This window comes from Glycine soja, chromosome 4 (assembly GCF_004193775.1).
Source record: "Glycine soja cultivar W05 chromosome 4, ASM419377v2, whole genome shotgun sequence".
Lineage (NCBI taxonomy): Eukaryota > Viridiplantae > Streptophyta > Magnoliopsida > Fabales > Fabaceae > Glycine > Glycine soja.
Genome location: NC_041005.1, coordinates 3,564,636 through 3,584,523, shown reverse-complemented (window position 1 = coordinate 3,584,523; position 19,888 = coordinate 3,564,636). Strand labels below are relative to the sequence as shown.

The window sequence follows — 19,888 nt, the reverse complement described above, 5'->3', positions numbered from 1 at the left end:
AAACATGCATTTTGACTAGAATAAGCTATTATCTTGAAAATTAAGCCATTATTCGGAAAGGAAAAACGAGCTAGGTTTTTGGAGTTATGGTTGAAGATAGCTTCTTAATAGCTTGCAGTAAGCCAGAGCAAAATCAGAAGTCATGCACCTACACAGATCTATCATATAGTCCTTGGACAAAATAAATTCCAAAAGTCATCACACAGAACTTACAAGTTACATGCATTATTATTATATATCCAAAACAACAGCATGAGTTCGTGACTATACGAATCTAAAAGGATCCAATCCAACACTACTCCATATTACTAAACAAGAGAACTTCACTCGCATGAAAAATTACTACATGATCTAAGACTACTACGTACATAAGTTCTTGACCAACTTCTATGTGATACATAATTAAGTCTTATAATTATCTTTGTAAACTGAAAGTTCCAATTATATACCACATGAAGATTGATCAAAACTATAGAAGCACGATGGTCTTAGATTATGTGAGAATTTCTACAACTCATACCGAAGCATAGAGCTTTGGAACAAAAGAAAACCACTTGAAACCACAGCTAAATTTCAGAGGCAAATAGGGGCACCTTGGAAGCCAATCCCAAGTCCTCCTCAGAACACTGTAATACAATATCTCCGGCCACATATAGCAGCAAACGCAGATCATTCCCTCGTGCCAGAAGCAATAAACATGCTCATAGTTATGGTAACAAACCGACACAAATTTTCTACACATAATCTCAGGCAACCCCACCACTTCCACCCAAACCCTTTCACCCTTTATCAATTCCCACAACTTGATGCTCCTCGAGATACCATCGTTCCCAACCCCACCAAGCAGATACAACTTCCCTTCTTCATCACTCACCAGCCTCACGAAAGTGACTTGTTGTGGCAACTCAGCAACGTACCTCTCCCATTCACCACTCTCCAAATCAAAAAACACCACCGAAAACGGTTCAGGGGTGGTGAAATACAACCCCCCATCAAAGAAAGTACCCTGCTGGTGAAAACTGTCGCTGAAAACAACATTAAAACCCTCAAAACACCGCCAAGAGAGTTTACTAGAGTCGTAAACAAAGACACTGGTGTTGGAAGTTGACTTTGAACAAAGAAGCACTATGTAGTAGCCAAGAGGGGTGGTAACAAAAGTGACATGTCCCAAGTGACGAGAGCGAGTTATTGGGGATTCGATTTTTCTAGAGGACCTGACAAAGAGGTTGTGCACAAGAAAGGAAGAAGAGGTGGGGTTGTAGAGACAAAAGAGGCCACCAGAAGAGGAAACAAGAGTGAAGGAAGCAGATAAGTGGAGAGAGTTAGAGAGGGATAGAGAGAGGGTGCGCCAAGAGCAAAGGTTGGAATCGTAGAGACGGAAATAGTGAGGGCACTGAGGGTGGGAAATTAAGAGATAGGAAGAGAAGGGTGAGGAAGAAGAAGAAGAGTGTTTGGAAACAAAGGAAGGTGAAAAGAGGAGAGAGGTGAAGGCCTTGCAAGTGGGTCTGAGATTCAAGAGTGTTTTGAGAGGGAGTAACAAAAGTATGTGTTCCACAACATCAGGAGGTAGTTTGCTCCAGATTCTGGGGTCCATTATTGTTGTTGCTGAAGAAGGGTTCTTCTTTGGAGTTTCCTAATGTTTGTCTTTGGTGTGCTGTTATAAAAGAAAGACAGGCAGGTTTGCCCCTTATGGTGGATGCGGCAGCATGATCAGTTTTGACTAGAAGTAAAACAAAAGCTCGAGGTACGACTCGACTTTGTTTTAAGATTATTCACCCCACAGGTATATGTCATTGAAGTGTATATTTTAATTTTAGTCTAACAATTTTTATTTGAAAAGTAGTTTTTTGATTGAAAAAAATGTATTGTTGACAAAAGTAACATCCACATGACACGACTAAAGATATTTTAAGTATTTGTAAGTAGGAAAAAATTAACGGACATATCTTGGGTGTAGATATCCAATCATGAGAAATAAGAAGTCTACAAGTGTGGCTTAGATTGGACATATATTAAGTTTAAGTTTAGGATTTTGGAAAAGGAACATAGATTTTAATTGTGATTAAGTTTCACTAAAGATTATAGTATTTTCATAGTTAATTCTGAAGTTTGTGAAGATATTTTTGAGATTTTACTTTAGATTCAAAATTCTAATTACAGTTATTAAAAAAATAATAAATGATAAGAAGAGTGTTCAGTGCAAAAGTAACTTGTAGTAACATGTGTTAGACCTGCATTTTTTTCACATACAAGCATGGGTCCAAACATGAGGTGCTATGATTGGTAATGTAATGTGATAATAAGAAAGTTTTAGAGAAATGAATAGTGTCACAAAAGTGACTACTATTTGGGTAGTATGAGAATCTTGAAAGTACACCTTCATTGAAGTTATTATAGCAATTTTTATGTTAAAATATTGATAAACATGTTAAAATAAACTTAATATAATATTTGTAAATTATACTCCTAATGAAATTAAAATTTTAACGATATTTAATATTATATTAATGACACAGTAAAAAATATATATTACAGTTTATTAATCACATGCCAATTGGTGAAAACTAACGTCTAATTTAAGTTTAAAATATCATAGCTCGTATAATGCGTAAAGGAATCTATTAAAATTTTAGTGATTTTGAAAATTTAGAAAGAAGAAATGAACTGTAAGATTATTACCTTCTAAATAAAGAATATCAAAGATAAATTGCAAAGCCATAAACAAAGTTTCATATGATATATCTAATATTATTCTTTTATGAAAAGCTTAAAAAAAAGAAAAGGTCTTTGAACGTGACCCATGATAGGAATCCACGAGTAGAACTGTAAAAGCCTAACGCTGAATACGTAACAGAATTGGTTGCTAATCGTTCGAAAGTACATTAGCAACTGACTATAATTAGTGTCATGGTGGTGCGAACGAGTAAAGTCTTTTAGCCACAGTTGACTAGTGGGGCGACGTTATATATTTTTATATTGAGATTTGAACTGAAATTAATTTGTGTACTGTCAGATGAACACCATCATTGGATAGGAGATTTAACTCGATTGATTAAGCAAGATCCATGAGTTAATGAGTTATTATAAATCTCATGACAATGTTTTCGATTCCCACATATCAAAAATAGATGAACACCGTTACCCAATTATTGTATCTGTAAGAACTATAAATTATTCATATGCCCTACCTGATAGGAAATGTAGGCTAAAATACACCCAAATCCTTCTAAAAAAAATTCGATTCCGGGATGGAGTTAAATTAACCTTTACAGACATTACACTATTCTTTATATTGTAGAGAATTTTGGTATCAAAGAGCTGATTGTGCACTCGATAATGCCACTATGTATGAGCTATGTAACACCATATCTATGCACCTCATTGAACCTTAACCCTGCAAAATATAAGGTTTTAGGCAAAAGCCAAATAGTTACCGAGAAGATTCTGAAGTATGGTATCTTAGCAAGTAAGAAATATGGAATGATTCTCTTGTACCCTTAATAACCACTCATTCCAGAGAAATGCTTCTTCATTGCTCGGTCCTTCTGGTAATGATTGTTTCTTCCTCCTCCCCTTCCCCTCCCTCTTCCTCTCCCTCTCCCCCTTTGATAATTGCTATCCACCTCGGAATCATCGGATTGTTTCTCCTGTTGCTGATGAGATGAAACTTGTTTTCCACCTTCCTTCCTTCCCCTACCAAACGAATTGCCCGAAATCCCTCTCCCTTCCATTTCAGAAACCTGGGATTGGTTATCATCCTCCTTGTAGGAATCAGTCACTTTCTTTACCGCGTCAAGAGGAAGGTTGCCACCACGTCCAAGGCCATGTATCAATTCTTTCTGAGCTTGCGTTATTAACGAAGCTTCATCAGAATTTGCCACTGCTACTGCACCAGCCACTTTGTAGCTGTAGTTCTTACCATCCTTGACATAGTACTGCGGCTTTTTCCTGGAGCCCCATTTTGAATCAGGGGCATTTTTGACAGAGTTTCCACTCCCTGTTGCCCACGAATTCCCTGACTTTGCGTTTATTTGGTCACCCAGTGTCTCATTTTCTTCTACTCCAGAATCTGCTACACTTAGACCCAAGTCATCAAAAGAGTCATCATACTCATCTTCATATTCATATTGTAAAATCATAGCAGCAGTTCTTGATGTATCTTTTTCATCCTTTTTATCCAGAATACTGCGATCAGGCAAGTCAGCTCTAGATTTCCTCACAAATTTTCCCAGTGAAGCAGAGGATGACATCACTGGGCCCTCTGCCTGTTGCTTCCCCCTAACAACTTCTGGATTTGAGGATGCTGGCGTAGAATCAATTAACTTACCTTTTCCTTTATCATTCCCACCCACAGTGGTAGACTTGGCTGGTGGCAATGTCTCTAGTGAGGTGTCCATGTTCTGCAGATCTTCATGAAGGGTTCCCTCTAAAATTCTTTGAATAACCTCTTCTGGATTCTGGTCATAGACCTCAAGACACGCAGCTAAAAAACCTTTACCATAATCAGGGAACAGGTCCCTAATCTGACTGATGTTTGACTCTGAAATTGCAGCATCTTCATCCATCAGCAATGTTTGGTTTGGCGCAGGGGTTGAGGCAGAATACGGCTCCTTATAAACAGAACTCAACATCCCAGATATATATTGAAACTGTTCATCATCAATGAATATCCATCCTGTATCAGAGCAACTGGATTAGAAAAAAGAAAAGGAGCAAGCATACGCTACACTACAAACCATGCAACAGTGTGAAATATAATTTTGAAGGATCAGAGAGATGTAATTCTGCCTTACATCTCATCTCAAAGGGGAATAAAGGTTTAGCCATCTAAAAAACTTTGTTGGATCAAGCTTTTCGCCTTTTTGCCATAAACCATACTAAGCCAGGCAATTTATGCTACAACACATGCAATGATTTATACTACTGTGCAAATAAGATCATTACCACCATCCCTTAATCTCTCAATCCTGCTTAGTATATTGAAATTTCTTTCAACATCTTGAAGAAATGTTTCCTTCAGATGGCTTTCCTGAGAATGTAATGATATCGAATTGATCTCTCTAAATGTTTGAACCAGAATATCTGCTCTGATGACTGGGTCCTCTACATTGGCAGGAAACATCTTTGTGGCAGCTGGAAGAGGGATGCTATCTCTGAACACTTCATCACTTAGATAGCACAAGTGCAATAGTTGCCAACCAAACTTCACCAATCTAATTTTTAACATCTTCAAACTTACTAAGACATTAGATACTGTATCATCTTGTTTGTCAGCAAAAATCACACGGAATCCCTTTTGCAATGATGGAATTAGTGAATCATGCAATCTGGCAAGGAGGCTCAGCAGTTCCTCATTCCCATAACTACAAAATTATACAGAACAGAAAAAACATTTAAGTATTAAAAAAAATCAATTAGAAATCTTAATTATTGATTCTGTTTTGATAAATCAATCAATACAAATATGTAACGCGTGATACACCAAATGCAATGTTTGATAAGTCATATTCTTCCCATGGAAATTTATTGCATTCAACCTAACTGATCATGAAAAACCAAGTTTCAGTACCTCATTTCTACTGGGCAAGAGAAGAAAACAGCTGCTGGTTCGTATACACTAACAAAAGAGTCCATTGATACAATTGCATCATTTATAAAGTCCATTACCTATCACAAAAACAAATGGCATCAATATTATGCTGCATATGCTGAAGAACTAGATAAATTGTGGCTCAACATTTTTCAATGTGAATAAACTAAATGCTACATATTTTAAAGAAATTATGGCAGGGCCAATACACAATTCCCTGGCATGTCATTTGCCACAGAAAAATTCTACTTCAATAGCCTTGAAATATGGGCAGTACTTATTGTACATGAAATATCAGGTTGTAGAAATAGGGCTTTATAAGTGATAGGGAAAATATTATTTATGATTGATTTTCTGTAAATGCCATATATTCAAAGTTTTATGTAGCTATTGTATAATGTCCAGGGTTAGCTGGATTATGCCCAAGACAGTTTGTAGGATTGGCTGCAGTCGCAGGTAACTTCACATATAAGTCAAGGTTAAACAAATGCCTGAGACTAGATTCCACCCGTATAATGGGGAGTATCTGGTTGGAAAAGAAAGTGTAGTCATTCCAGAATCTAGATTGAAGCTCAGCTCAAATGCTAAAGAGCACATGAGATGGTCATTCTCTCTGGTATTCCCACCTTTCTTTACCGCGTCAAGAGGAAGGTTGCCACCTCGTCCAAGGCCCACCTTTCTTGTAAATACTGTCCACTTACAGTTGCACTTGTATGCTGCCTTTCTGTAGATGTATTTTCGCTCTTGGCTCTTTTCCAATAAATGGACCATTAGAAATGGGGAATATAAATTCACTCAAGTTTCTTAGCGGAACTAAGCCAATTAGTTATCCCAGACTGTAGGAGGTTACAAAGATACTGGTTTATCACCCCCATAAAAGAAGATTGGGTTACAACTCAATTTCAGAGGAGAAAAAATAAAGTTGCTCACCTCCAGCAGATCAGCTTGAAGAAAAGCAGCATTATGGTGATCGAAGTTTCCAGAAGAAAACAAGACCTGTACATAATCCCCAAAAAGGAAGTTATCAATTTTAATTGTAATTTTTTCCTTTATACACATGAACTTTCTATCAAGATTTAGACATTCAGCCAATTATCAATGGTTTTCTGAAAGCCATTTCTATCCATTAATGCATTTTAAATAAGTCAAACATTTTATGGAAAGGAGAGAAAGAAGAACATCAGGCACATTATTGGTCTACAGTATGTTCAAAGGGAACTCAAAGATAAAAGTGAAGGAGTCGTACTTAGATACTATATTCTTCTAACAAAAAAATGATGAATTAATAATTTAAATTTATAATATCAAAATATGTATGTTCTGTACATACATCCAAATAATACAGAAACAGTAATGTATGCACATTTTATAAACAAGTTTCTCTCAACACATATCACCCAACAAAGTCTTGTGAAGTATGTCTCTGCCACAGGTCCTATTTCCTCTTCCCACCTTTTCTTTGGATATGTGTGGAGGCATGTGCCTGTCCAAGATTATCTTTTTGTTGTGTTGAAAGTATAAATTCTAACAATAAAATCAAGAAGCTCTTCAGCATAATATAAATAAAACCAAGAGCTGATTATTTTTCTAACAGCAAGACAAAAAAAATGTTGTTGGACTTTATATTATGGTTTCCTTATGAAATGCATTGATCACAAACATACAAATACGAAAAATCCATTTCTATTCTATTTCATTAATCTGCAAATGAATGAATAAATTAAATAACAGCATCTAAACAAACAAAAGAAAAGGGATGAATATTAAAATATTGAGAAGATGTCCATCAAGTAACTTTCATAATTCTTATCAAAGAAAACTGTTTGTTGGACATCAAAACTAAACATATCAATTTAACAAATAATATGATTCATGATGTAATATCTACTTGTGATAACAAGTAACAACCAAAAATAATATTCTCAAAACTAGTTAACCCAAAAAACCTAACGCAGAAAAGAAAGTAGTTTAACATTATCGATATTCAGTTATAATCGGTCAAATTACAAGAATACCTCCAATGATGAACTACAACGTTCATGCATTGTGCTGACAATTCCTAGAAAATGGGATATTACTGCAGTCAGATTATTATGGATCCAAGGCTGAGCATTCAAAGAATTTCTAACCTGAGACACACAGAAGGAGAACAATAAGCAAGGCAAGTTAAATGCACAGCAGGAAGCAGTTCAATTCCACAACAAAGTTTGCATAGAACAACTAATTAGATTGAGATGACTATATGAACATAAAATGTGTATGAGTGTAATGCACACAAATCACAAGGTTGGATTAATATCCTTCTATATTTTTCTTGACCAATAAAGTAATAGGACCTTCTAGAGACAGTACAACTCAAGTGAACCGAAAAACTCACAAAGATTGAGAGTAAAATAAAACAGAGAGAGCAACAGAATTAAACTGACTGGTCTAATTCAGGAGAGGTAGACAGAACACCAAATATTATCATGCATTCCATTTCACAATCAATAAGGAAAAACATCTTAATGAACTTCATCTACTATTTTGTAAAAATAAAACCAAAAAAGCATCAAAGATATAAACTTGCATTAAAGACACCCATGACAAAATACCAAAAACAGAATTTAACTTGTTGCTTAAGTGATTATTAGTTATTATAGATTTCGACATATTACTGTAATGACAACCATCAGTATCAAGAAGTAGACAATGCTAATAAACAATTCATTGTATTGCATACAGAACCTTAAGTCTCAAATCTGTTTTATTCTCAATACTAGGCAATGAAAAATTCTACTAAGAGATTAACATCTGGAAGCCAGATGGCAAATGATCTACTGATTAACATCATGATAATAACGGTTCTGTCCATTCCACAGAAAATGTCATATCAGTTGGTTGATTATGCACCTGCAGGTGAAATAATGCAAATTCCCTTTTCTGTTAGCACAGTTATCAATCTTGGATAGCAGCAGAGAAGCTGGCCCCAAAAACACCTTAGCAAATATTGGGACAGGCTGAACAGCTGCTATTCTAAGGATTATAAATCCAACATAAGTTATAATATATACATATAAACATGGTAATCAATCTCATTCTCAGATAGCAGTGCATAGTGGCCAGCTCAAAAAAATGCTATAGCAAGATAGTGGGAAGTGCAATGGCTGTTATTTTTTATATTATAATACAAACTAAATAATTTATGCTACATTATATACATATATAAGTACTCAAAAAAAATTGCAAAAGTAAAGAAATTTAAAATAAATAACAAGTCACAATTTACACATACAATCACCATCAATCAAGGAGCAATAAGAAGTTAAGAACATAGTAGTGAAGTCAAAAAATGAAAGATGCAGGTGAAATTAATAGAAAAAGAACATAACAAAGGGTTATTGTATGCAACCTTCCCCTTGCATATGCAAAGAGACTGTTTTCGGATTTGAACCCATGACCAACAGGTCACCAAGGCACAACTTCACAGTTGCACCCAGGCTTGCCCTCATACTAAGTAATCCACTGTTAAATAGAAATTCTCACCAGTGATCTTGTCAGTTCTTCATTTTCATGATGGTATATGGCACATATATCCAACAACTTCGGCAATTCAAGCAACTTCTTCTCCTGCAAAAGAACTACAGACAAAATTAGTGAACAACAGTGAATCACAATACAGAAAATCAAAAGGAGGTAATTACCTAATAACATGAATTTGCAATGGAAATAATTTTCCGAAACATCAATAAATGCGATATGTTTAATTATTATACCAATAAATGCACACACTGCCCATACCTAACATGAATTGGCAATGGAAATAATTTTCCCAAACATAAAAAATGCGAGATGTCTTATTATTATACCAATAAATGCACACACCACTAATAAAGTAAGCAGCATGTCCAGACACATTTTTTAATAATCAATTACCACCTTTGCCTGTAACTGACCACTTTTATCAACTACAAGCCAGTTATATGGGCGATTGGGAACTGTACGTTATACATTGTAGCATTCGCAATAACACAAGTCCTGGTGCGGTTCCAGGCATGCCCTATTTCTTATATACACACAACATTTGTGGAACATGTACAAAAACGTTGTTTCAATGCAAGTCCAATCTCTGCCTGTGCCAAGGCATACAAATGAAGCCCACGTGCGCATGCAACGTAAAGTATGGACTGTGTTTCCAAGTAATCAGTAACAAAAAAAACTGTAGCAGAGACTCTAACAAAAATATAATCCATTGTCCACAACATAAACAAGGATAAGGGGTATCCCACCTTCATGGTCTCTCAAACTGAGAGCATCCACAGGTCGTGCACCGGGGTCTTTATTCGAAGAACTGCAAGTCACACGCATCAAAAAATCACAGATCATTAAAGAAAAGAGAGTCCAAATCAGAGCAGGATTCCAACTTATGAGAAACTTACATGCGATACAATACCATGAAAACGCGGCGACTCAACTCGAGCTCCCCAACAATAACACCGGCAACAATCCCTTGCACCCCGCGATGAGGGAAATCATACCACCTGCTCCTGAACTGCAAGAAGCTGTCCAAAAGCTCATGCAGGGAGGTGTCAGTAGCCACTGCAAATACAGTAATAAACAACATTAACACGTACATTACACAATTAAAGAGCAAGTTGAATATTATTAGTATTACAGGAGATTGGGTTTGATTTGATTGAAAAGGATAATTAGAGAAGTGTGGAAGTAGTAACCACCTTGTGTCCAGAATTGCTTGGGTTTCAACTTGAGCAAGCGAGATAGCTGTGTGTTCAAAAGATCTACGACTCTCTGAGATTCGAGGGGATCCAATGCTCCATCTTCGGCGCCGAGACCCGCTGCCACAGCTTCGTCTTGCGGCAAGTATTTAACGAAATTCCCCTTCTGCCCTCTGTTTGGTTGTGTTTGTCTGAGGGAGGTTGAGAGGGTTGGAGTTGGGTTAGGATTGGGATTTTGACTTTGGTTTTTGGGGACGAATTTCTTCTGATTATGGGTTTTGGCGAAACCCTTGTTGTTATTGTTGTCATGTTGTCTACCCTGACTAGATCGATTCGACATTTTAATCGGAAAGGAAATGATCGACCAAAGTGGCGGAAGAGTTGCAAATATGCGGCAGGCAGCGTCTACAGTATCAACTCCTCCATTGAAATACAAAAAGGTAAAGTCACTCTGGATTCATAGGGTGGGATGGGAATGGACAAAAAAAACCTTTTATGAAAATTTTAAGTGTTCTTTCAATATTTTGTAAAAAAAAAATGGTAAATGTATTTAACATCTTAAAACATAAAAAATAAATAAACCGTTTAGCTATGGTTTGGTTGTGTGGAATGAAAAAGAAGAAAAAATATTTGAATTAAAATAATGTATTTGAAATTTGTTTCTCAATTTTTCTGTGTTTAACTAGATCAAACCATAGCTTAATGTTTTTTATATTTTAGCAAGTGGAAGAATTAGGAAGAAATTGGTATTGCAAGATAATTTGGAATTATTCATTTAAAAAATAATTATATTGTATGATGAAACTAGTTAATGGATGGTATCAATTTTTCTGCTGAAAAGATTGTTTTACAACAATTGCCTTGAATGACAACAATTAAGGTTTCTTTTCTATACAAAGTTTCTATAAGCTAGTGTTTCATTAGGGAAGAAAATGAATTTTATCACCCATAGCATAAGTAAATCTAACAAAACGGGTTACCTAGTTCAATGCGGAATGCAGATTATGGTGGATTGGACAAAAAAAATAGATTCAATTCAAGTCTTTAAAATGAAACCCAAACTCTATAAAAGTTGATTTTCGGCTTTTGACAAGCTAATTTCACATTTTGACCATGATTGAATCAAGCTAAAAAGATTCCATTTAATTCAGACTCAAAAATTTAAATCCAAGCTTTACATTTTATTAGACAAATTTAAACTGGTCTGATTAATCCAATTCATTTTGTCACATCTACCCATAAATTAGTTTGCATAGAACACACGAAGGAGATAACAAGTTACTTTCAAAGATGTTTTTGGTGGATAATTCAAGAAAATTTGCAATCCCTAACATGATTTTATTATCCTTCAATTACCAAGAAAAAGGATTGGATACAAGGTCATGAAAGAGAGATTGTCAATGATATAACAATTGCATAGGGTTTGATATTATAGATGTGATAATAATTTTACAAGGTCAAATTTAAAAAAATGATGATAGTTGAGTAAAAATAATATGCAATCGAGCCTATGATTTATTTTATATGTTATTTTATTGTGATTTCTAGATTTATTTCTATAAAACCAGAAATCAACAAGTTCTCTAAAAAAAATGTTATTCTCTATATTTTTTTGTTAGCATTAGATGAAGATTTTTTTCTTTCAACAAAGGAATTTAAAAATATTCAGAAGTTGAAAAAATGTCGAAGCTACAGTGAATTTACGTGCGATTTATAATATTTAAATTTAAGCACGAAGTGATTAATTAAATTAATTTGATGGTGGCTTAAAGGCTAGTGCATATTTGTGGCTATACGTTAAGAGCATATCAGTTTTAAGGAAACAGGGAAAGCACAGTCCAATTGAGCATCAGATGGAGTTCCGTTCCTTTAAGTAAACCTTAGCCCCTTAGGATGTTCCGCAGCCAAGTGGCAAGCAAGTCCTATATTATAGACATCGTTCTCTCAATCGTCATTACCAAACGGGATTCACAGAAGATAATAATAATAATAATAATTGAGCAGAACTGAGCGCGCTCAAACAAAGCACGCTTTCCGTTTCCGCAGCATCAAAATATATCTTAAGGAAATCTAAGCAGTCATCAATAAAGCTCCTAACAAGAGCCAGCTAATAAAAACACAATCACTTGGAAAAAAGATCAGGCTCCCCCATTAATCAAGACAAATAGCGACTTGTCTCCCAACCTTTCCCGCCCCTGAAATAAGCCAGAAAAAGGAAAATTAGTTTATAGCAATCAATTTTCTGTCGCAACTCTTAAGATTTGGTATTTAAATTAGTCATGTAATGCACAACAAAACATTTTTAAAACTAGTCAATAGCCAGACCAAAAGAATGCAAACGTTATGGCATTTCTGCTAAATAAAAAGTAGAAAAACACCTACATGGACGTAGGTTAATAAGAATCATTAGTGCCTACAACACTTCAGGACCAGAGTCCAGAAGCTCTAATAAACCATGTAGAATATAATCAGTAGAGAGGAATTCAAGTGGTGACAGAACTTTCTTTGAGCCTCCTCCAGCAAGATTTGCACTTGTATTATTTTAAAATCAAACATGTTAGGGCAGGACACCACAACTGATGACCTCCAAACCTGTTTGGATAAGCTTATCCAAAAGCACTTATAGGAGAAGAAAAGATATAGAAAAAAAAATGAAATGAGTTTCTCCATAAGCTCAAATTAACCTATGCACAAGCTAATTTGTAGAAGCATTCTCATCTTTAGAGAAACTATATGAGAAATTTCTACCAAATTAGGGGGAGCCCTATCCTAACCTAGGCAAATATAAAAAAAAGGTTGGAAAGTTAAATTATCTCACACTGACAATAACAGACATTTACTTTCATGTTAATGTTGTCAGTCAATCTCTCAATGCACCACGTGATAGTCATTGGAATGCAGTTGTTCAGATCCTGAGATGAATCAAAGGATTACCTGGCAAAGGGCTTATTGATATGGACAAGGGTCAAGCTAACACCATTGTACATAGAAATGCAAATTGGGAAAGAGATGCTAGTGATAGAAGATCCACAATAGGCTATTGTGTTTTTATTGGAGGGGACTTGATATTGTGGAAAAGTAAGAAGCAAATTTAAGCTGCAAGATCAAGTACAGAAGTGTATTGGGCTGTGGCTAATACAACTTGTGACCTACTGTAGTTAAAGCTTATGCTTCAAGAGTTGAAGTTTTGTGAGATGGGCTTCATGGCATTTACTTCAAATGCTATCTTTCATTAGAAGACTAGACATATAGATGTTTTGTGAGCTCTAAGGAACAATTTGCTAACGTGTTGACAAAGTCCTTATGGTCCTAGGATAACTTACATATGTAAGAAGCTGGATCCATCTAACAGATATGCTCCAGTTTGAAGGGAAATATTGAGTGTTATCAGATTTTATTTTTCTTATTAGCTTTCCAAATTACCCGTTAAGAGGACAAATGATTTGATCCAAAATAGTGGGACTAATTATTTTCTTTTTTGGTTTATGCTCATTTGTATAAATACACATACATATCCCTATAAATATAAATGAAGCATTAAGATTCAAGTGGTGCATAAGTTGATTTTTAACTTAAGAGAAACTTGATTCATTTTACTTATTTATTTTTTTCTCCTATAAGTGTCTGTCTAGAAGTTTATTCAAACAATACCTAAAAAAAACAAATAAATAAATCCAATTGATTTGACAAGTCCTGTTAGGTGTGGTCTTAAATTTGTAAATTTCAAATCAAGTCATTATCCATCGGCTTGGTGCACAAATTACTTTGCACACAGTGCCTACACAAGAATTTTTTAGATTAATGTATCTCAAAACAAAATTTTCAAACATATAATTCAACTTTTACTGTCATTCTTTAGTTTTGCTAACATTGCTTGAGTTCCTAAGAGCAAACTATAACTTTCAAAGATAATAGCCATCCAGATTACAGTGTTTATTTAATTAATTTTTAAAGTTACGGCATGTATTATATATGTAAGAAATAAATTAAGCCAAACAATTAGCCAAGGTGAGGATAAGTATATGTTAAGGCTGTACCTTTAACTCTGGCAATTCAATCACACAAGCACACTCCACAACATGCACCCCAACACGTTCTGCAATAAAGAGAGTAACGAACAGAACAACTAAGAATGTATTGAAATGCTGGTAGTGTTAAGCATTAAACACTATAAAACGCACTTCCAGGTTAAACAGTCACTTGAAAACACCATTATTGTGGTAGATCAAAAGGGTATTATTAGGTTCATTGCCCAGAAGCAAGCTTTTGTCTCCAATTAATAATACATCATACATGCATTATTTTTCTGAATGCATAAATAAACAGAAAGAAAAAAGATAATCGTGAATGCTAAAAACATTAATAGGATGATCTCTTTTGTGGCTCAATAGGTCCTATATGTCCAGATTTGGTCATTTGCACAACCTCTAAAGACTTTTTTAATCCATAAACAGAAAAATACAAGTTCTTTCTAATATAAGGTACAACAAAACCTCTCTTTCCTACAGCTCTTATTTTTAAGGAGAGAGGCACATCGTATGAAACCAACAAGTGTGACTAGGATGCCAGTCAGGACCCACTCATGGATAGCTATAAGAAGGCAGAAACATTAACAACTTTCACTCAAAGGATTTTCTTTGCTAGCCCATAAAACATTAGTATTGACAAGTTTACCTAGAAGCTTAATTGCAGCACCTAACGTTCCCCCAGTGGCAATAAGATCATCTATGATTAAGGCTCGTTCTCCAGGTTGTACAGCCCCTACATGCATCTCCATTTTGTCTGTTCCATACTCCAAAGAATACTCTTCTGAGATAACCTCCCCTGTAAAGATAATTGAAACATGACCATTCAAACAAATCAAAACATCTTCTCTGTCATTGAAACTTCAAGAGCATTTACTGACCACAGTGAAGAAGTACAAAACTTAGAATTAGAGGAACATGCACAACACAGAAATTCAAAGATCTTAAACCATAATTATCTGCTAAGTAGGAATTTCTGACAATGTTATATGCAATTACTTCAAAAGAGAGATACAAAACATATATACCAGGCAATTTATTGGGTTTCCTCATGGGGACAAATTTTGCTCCAATAGCTAATGCAATGGGTGGACCAAATATAAAGCCTCTAGCTTCAACTCCTGCATTGGGTCATAAATACAGGCATCAAACACAAATTAGTAACTCATTTTGACAAAAAGTAAAGGAAATGAACCATGCAGAATTTGAGGAACATTATTACTGATAGGTATCTAATTTTGCTTCCACTATCTTCTGATGTTGGGAGTTAAAAAAAAAATTCCCACTTCGGCAATTTGTATGGAACTCAGTGAATTAATGAATTTTTGCTATTCAAGAGATCATTCCAACAAATAGTATCAGTATTGTACTAGAAACAGGTCAAGAGAAAGACATAATTATGACTTGTGCCCATAGACTATCATCATAAATAACAGGCTACATTCCTAGAATTGGAAGAAAAAAAAGGTATTCATTCTTATAATATCAAAAGCTGAAGAACATAACAGAAACTCTTCTTCACCTAGTACTAAACTAGTGGCATAGGAGCACCTCGTGCTTTACATAGGGCCCATTATGTCTTTTTCTTTCGTAACATGATATTGTCAGTTCTTTACTAACATGAAGTCTTAATCCTTAAATCACTACCACACCCTCACTATACCCAATTTTGCAATAAATAAGTTGGCTCCACGAGGCAGATGAAAGATCGTGAGATGATACTGATACACGTAAGCAGAAACAGAAAATGCGAAAAACAAATTCATTTGATGAGAAGTGTGCATTACTACATAAGCATGAAATTATGGATAGAATAGAAGTGTGGGAGCGTAGAGTACCTGCGACAACATTGATGTTTTGATCTCTGTACCTCTCAACAAACAAGTCAATGGTGTCTTTGAAAGCCTTTGTATCAAGAAGCAGCGTGGTTATGTCCTGAAACAAAATTCCTGACAGAAACAAGGAATGCAACATAAGCATAACATAAGCACATGATCGGATCAGAGAAGAAGAGAGTAGTAGCGACCTGGCTTAGGAAAGTCGGGGATGACTCGGATTGCAGAGGCGATTCTCGCTAAGCGCGTGTCTTGTTGAGAATTCTTCGAAGCCATTATTGTAACGTGTTGCGCTGCGCAACCAAACACAAACGAAGAAATCGTATTATGTTAGAATAGTCGCGATTGAAGATTGAAGATTGAAGATTGGAGAGAGAGATGTTGAATGGAAATTACACGAAGCAGTGGAACGGAGGGGTGGAGAATTTAGAAAGCGGATCGAAGAGGGTGTTGTTGAAATTGCGATCAGTGGAGGGAATCTAAGACAACTAGGGAAAGCACTCACGCCTGAATTGGAACAACAAACAACCCGCATTCTCTTCACTTCTTGTCACTTTTTTCATTTCCACACAAACTAAACATTAATTCTGCTTTATTGCTCAATACAATTTAATATATGATTCTTTTTTACTAATTTATAAATAATTCATTTTATTATTTATTTTCAAATTATATTTTTCTTATTTCTTATTAATATTAAAAGAAAGAATATGTAAAAAAAATAATTAATTAATACATTTATAAATTAGTAAGAAATCTTACAAATCTTTTTTAAAAGTAAATCTTATAATTAACAAAGAAAGAAGAAGTGATAAATACGGAAGAATTTTATTTATTTATTTGGTTTTTCTATCATTGAAATAAAAGGGCAACTTGGTCCAACCGTGCGTCTGCTCCTAGTGGTCCCTTTCCCTTCGTGGCTCATGCCTTTCTCATTTACTTTCGCAGCACTCAGTCCACCGATTTGCCTTTGATACGTGGTAGGTGAGGTGCATGTTCAATGGACCTTGGACTTCACGAAAATGACGTTACTTTTTCAGGATTTTTTTTATAAAAAAAAGCACTAGTATATTTTGTTGTTTTTTATAAACTCTCTTTAATTATATTTATTAAAGATGATGCTCACATTTAGATTATTTTAAAAGTGTTTGAAAAATAATGACGATAAATAAATTTAAATTAGTTAAATTCTGTTTATATTTTATTCCACTAAACTTGTGCATTTTTTAGTTTATATTTAAGTTTAATGACTCCTTTCAGGAAAAAAAAATTGAGTATGAAGAGAGTAGTGCATTGACCCACCGAAATCCATTAAAAAAATAATCATCTTAATACCCATAAACTCCTATAATTTTAATTTTAATCAAATAGCAAAATATATATCTATATCTATATATATATATGATATGCTAAGCAAATTCAATTAGCAAGAATAAAAAGGAAACATTAAAATGATATTTGATAATAAAATGATATTTCTCAACACAAAAACAATAGATAATAATATTTCAAGAGACCAAATACTTTAAATAATTACAAATACACTCATAAGTCATAAAAGCAAGTTAATCTAACCACACAAAATTAATCCTTAAAAATGTAAAAATAAAAATATAAAATGATGAATTTATGGGAAACGGGCCAACCCAACAATTAGCCCACCCAACTCATCGGGTTAGGCAGGTTGATGGGTTAAATTACTTAGCCTACCTGTATTTTTTATTTATTTATTTATTGACCCCTACTTGTCATCCCTAAAAGTCTCATTTTCCTTTATTAATTTCTCTATTTTTTTTTCTTTCTCCATCCTAGCAAATCACCAAAGCATAGCTACAAAATTCCTTTCCAATCCTTATTTTTATCCTATTAATACAAGCAGCGAAATACTTTTGGCAGGAGTTTAAGTTATGCCGAATTCTGAATTCAACACAGATTTTAGCACTATAATTATAAGTTTTAGTATATTAGTGATAGGAGCTCAAGTTAAGCAGAATTTAAGACAAAACATTTATTTTATGACTGTGATTAGGACTTTTAATTTATTGGCAAAACTCTAGTACATTTTACAGCCTTCAATCTTTTAAAGTAATTATGAAACTAATTTTTAATATGTGACTTTGATATTGTTAATTTTTTTTTCTTCTCAAGGATGTGTTATGCATAAATCAAAGTCATGTTTTTTCACAAATACTTAAGAGGTGTTTGTTTCAAAGAAAAAAAAAATAGTCCTAAGAATACAAAAAGAAAAAAACAATTAATCATGGATATGTTTTATTCTTAAAAAATTCACAACTTCACATTCATCCAATATTTAATCTCGATAAAAAAATAGAAAAAAATTATTCTCAAATGACAACAATTCCTCAGTGTGTGTGAAAAAAATCAGATATACCTTCCTTATTACTACCTAGTGCTTATCCTCACGATGCATTCAGCACAATTATCGCTTTTAACAGTTTTTTTGGTAGTGTCTTTTAACAGTTTATATCTATTCTTAAATTAAATATGGATTAAAAAACGTAGTACTAACCAGAACTATAACATTTTAGTTTAAGAAAAAAAAGTAAATAGTACGTGCAATGTTCAATGTTTTCCCTTTTGATACATGAATATCAATGTTATTTGGTCAACGAATTTTGGTTCTTATTGACAATGAGTAGGGCCAATCTAGAAATCATAGAAAAATGTCTTGGCAAGTGCACGTGCGACTTTGGATGCTTCGCGTTGCTTTCTAAAATCTCATTCCAATAGTTTCTTACTTTCTAGATACTTATCAGAACGGAGGATTTCAAAAGCAGTGGTTGTTCCTCGTTACCCAATTGGTTAATCGGCCTTGTACTAACACTAAAAGTCAAATGCCAAAACTCTCGTAGCTCCTACAATTCTATCATCAAGTAGTAACAACAAGATTAAATTTTCATCCACGTGAAAATTAACATTGAATGGTAAAAAATAAAATTCAATGACACAGATTCTAATAACATTAGTCACAAACAACTTCCTTTCCTTTGTGCTTACTAAAATAATTCAACAAGATGAATAATGAAAAGCATCTTTATGGTATTTTTTCACATGTTTTAAAAATGTAACTATAATTTATTTAAATTTTGGTAATGAAAATTGACTTAAGATTGATTTTAGGTAATTGATTAAGATTAAACTTTCACATCATACAAGTTAATGCTTGAAAGATTGTGAATTGTCTAACTCGGAGGTTGAAAGAGATTCACATCCAGGAACAATAAACACTTAATTTCTTGTTGTGCTTAAAAGGTTGTGGACTATTTGATCTAGAGGCCAATCCACGATGGTAATTGGACAAGTAGTCATTAACCAACTATCATTAACAATGATCCCGACTAACATACCTATTCAAAGCATATCCACTTGCTTATGATGAAGATGAGACGTATGCCGATTGGTCGACCAAGAAGAAATGTCAAGCACTTCTTAAAAATAATACCATGAATCCTCGTAACTCTTTACTACTAGTTGATATGACCACCAAACCATTGGAACATGGTAACATGTGAGAAGATGCATTGTGTTTTGTGACATGTCAACCAAGCAAAATAATCATACACTTGCGTACCTAAATACAGAGCTGACAGGATCAAGTGTGTAGACGTGAGACCCCATGAGCTAATTAGATAGAGACACATGTGAAAAGCTTTCTTGGAGGATTCCCAATATAAACAGAGGAGGGGATAACATCCTCCTTGA

General features: G+C 34.4%; 3 protein-coding genes across 5 annotated transcripts; all 3 read right to left on the bottom strand.

The window, feature by feature from the left end:
* Nucleotides 1–157: 157 nt before the first annotated feature.
* On the bottom strand, nt 158–1,725 carry LOC114408766 (F-box/kelch-repeat protein At5g43190-like). Its single transcript, XM_028371927.1, has one exon. The coding sequence runs from the start codon at nt 1,592–1,594 to the stop codon at nt 515–517; it is 1,080 nt and encodes a 359-aa protein (XP_028227728.1). The 5' UTR covers nt 1,595–1,725; the 3' UTR covers nt 158–514.
* A 1,353-nt stretch (nt 1,726–3,078) lies between these two features.
* On the bottom strand, nt 3,079–10,780 carry LOC114408765 (activating signal cointegrator 1 complex subunit 2-like). 3 transcript variants are annotated; one of them, XM_028371924.1, is made up of 9 exons: nt 10,306–10,780; nt 10,009–10,168; nt 9,859–9,920; nt 9,116–9,210; nt 7,606–7,719; nt 6,521–6,586; nt 5,570–5,667; nt 4,945–5,363; nt 3,079–4,675 (listed from the first exon to the last, which is right to left on the bottom strand). In XM_028371924.1, exons 1-9 carry the CDS (start codon nt 10,643–10,645, stop codon nt 3,498–3,500), a joined length of 2,532 nt encoding a protein of 843 aa, XP_028227725.1. In that variant the 5' UTR covers nt 10,646–10,780; the 3' UTR covers nt 3,079–3,497. The 3 variants fall into 3 exon arrangements, with proteins under 3 accessions (XP_028227725.1, XP_028227727.1, XP_028227726.1); XM_028371926.1 differs by lacking the exon at nt 10,306–10,780 and having other exon boundaries at nt 9,116–9,199; nt 10,023–10,155; XM_028371925.1 differs by lacking the exon at nt 10,306–10,780 and having other exon boundaries at nt 9,116–9,199; nt 10,009–10,081.
* A 1,367-nt stretch (nt 10,781–12,147) lies between these two features.
* Nucleotides 12,148–16,751, bottom strand: LOC114408764 (adenine phosphoribosyltransferase 1-like). Its single transcript, XM_028371923.1, has 7 exons — nt 16,562–16,751; nt 16,357–16,458; nt 16,169–16,279; nt 15,359–15,451; nt 14,980–15,129; nt 14,343–14,401; nt 12,148–12,500 (listed from the first exon to the last, which is right to left on the bottom strand). The coding sequence occupies exons 1-7, from the start codon at nt 16,698–16,700 to the stop codon at nt 12,444–12,446; spliced, it is 711 nt and encodes a 236-aa protein (XP_028227724.1). The 5' UTR covers nt 16,701–16,751; the 3' UTR covers nt 12,148–12,443.
* Nucleotides 16,752–19,888: the final 3,137 nt, after the last annotated feature.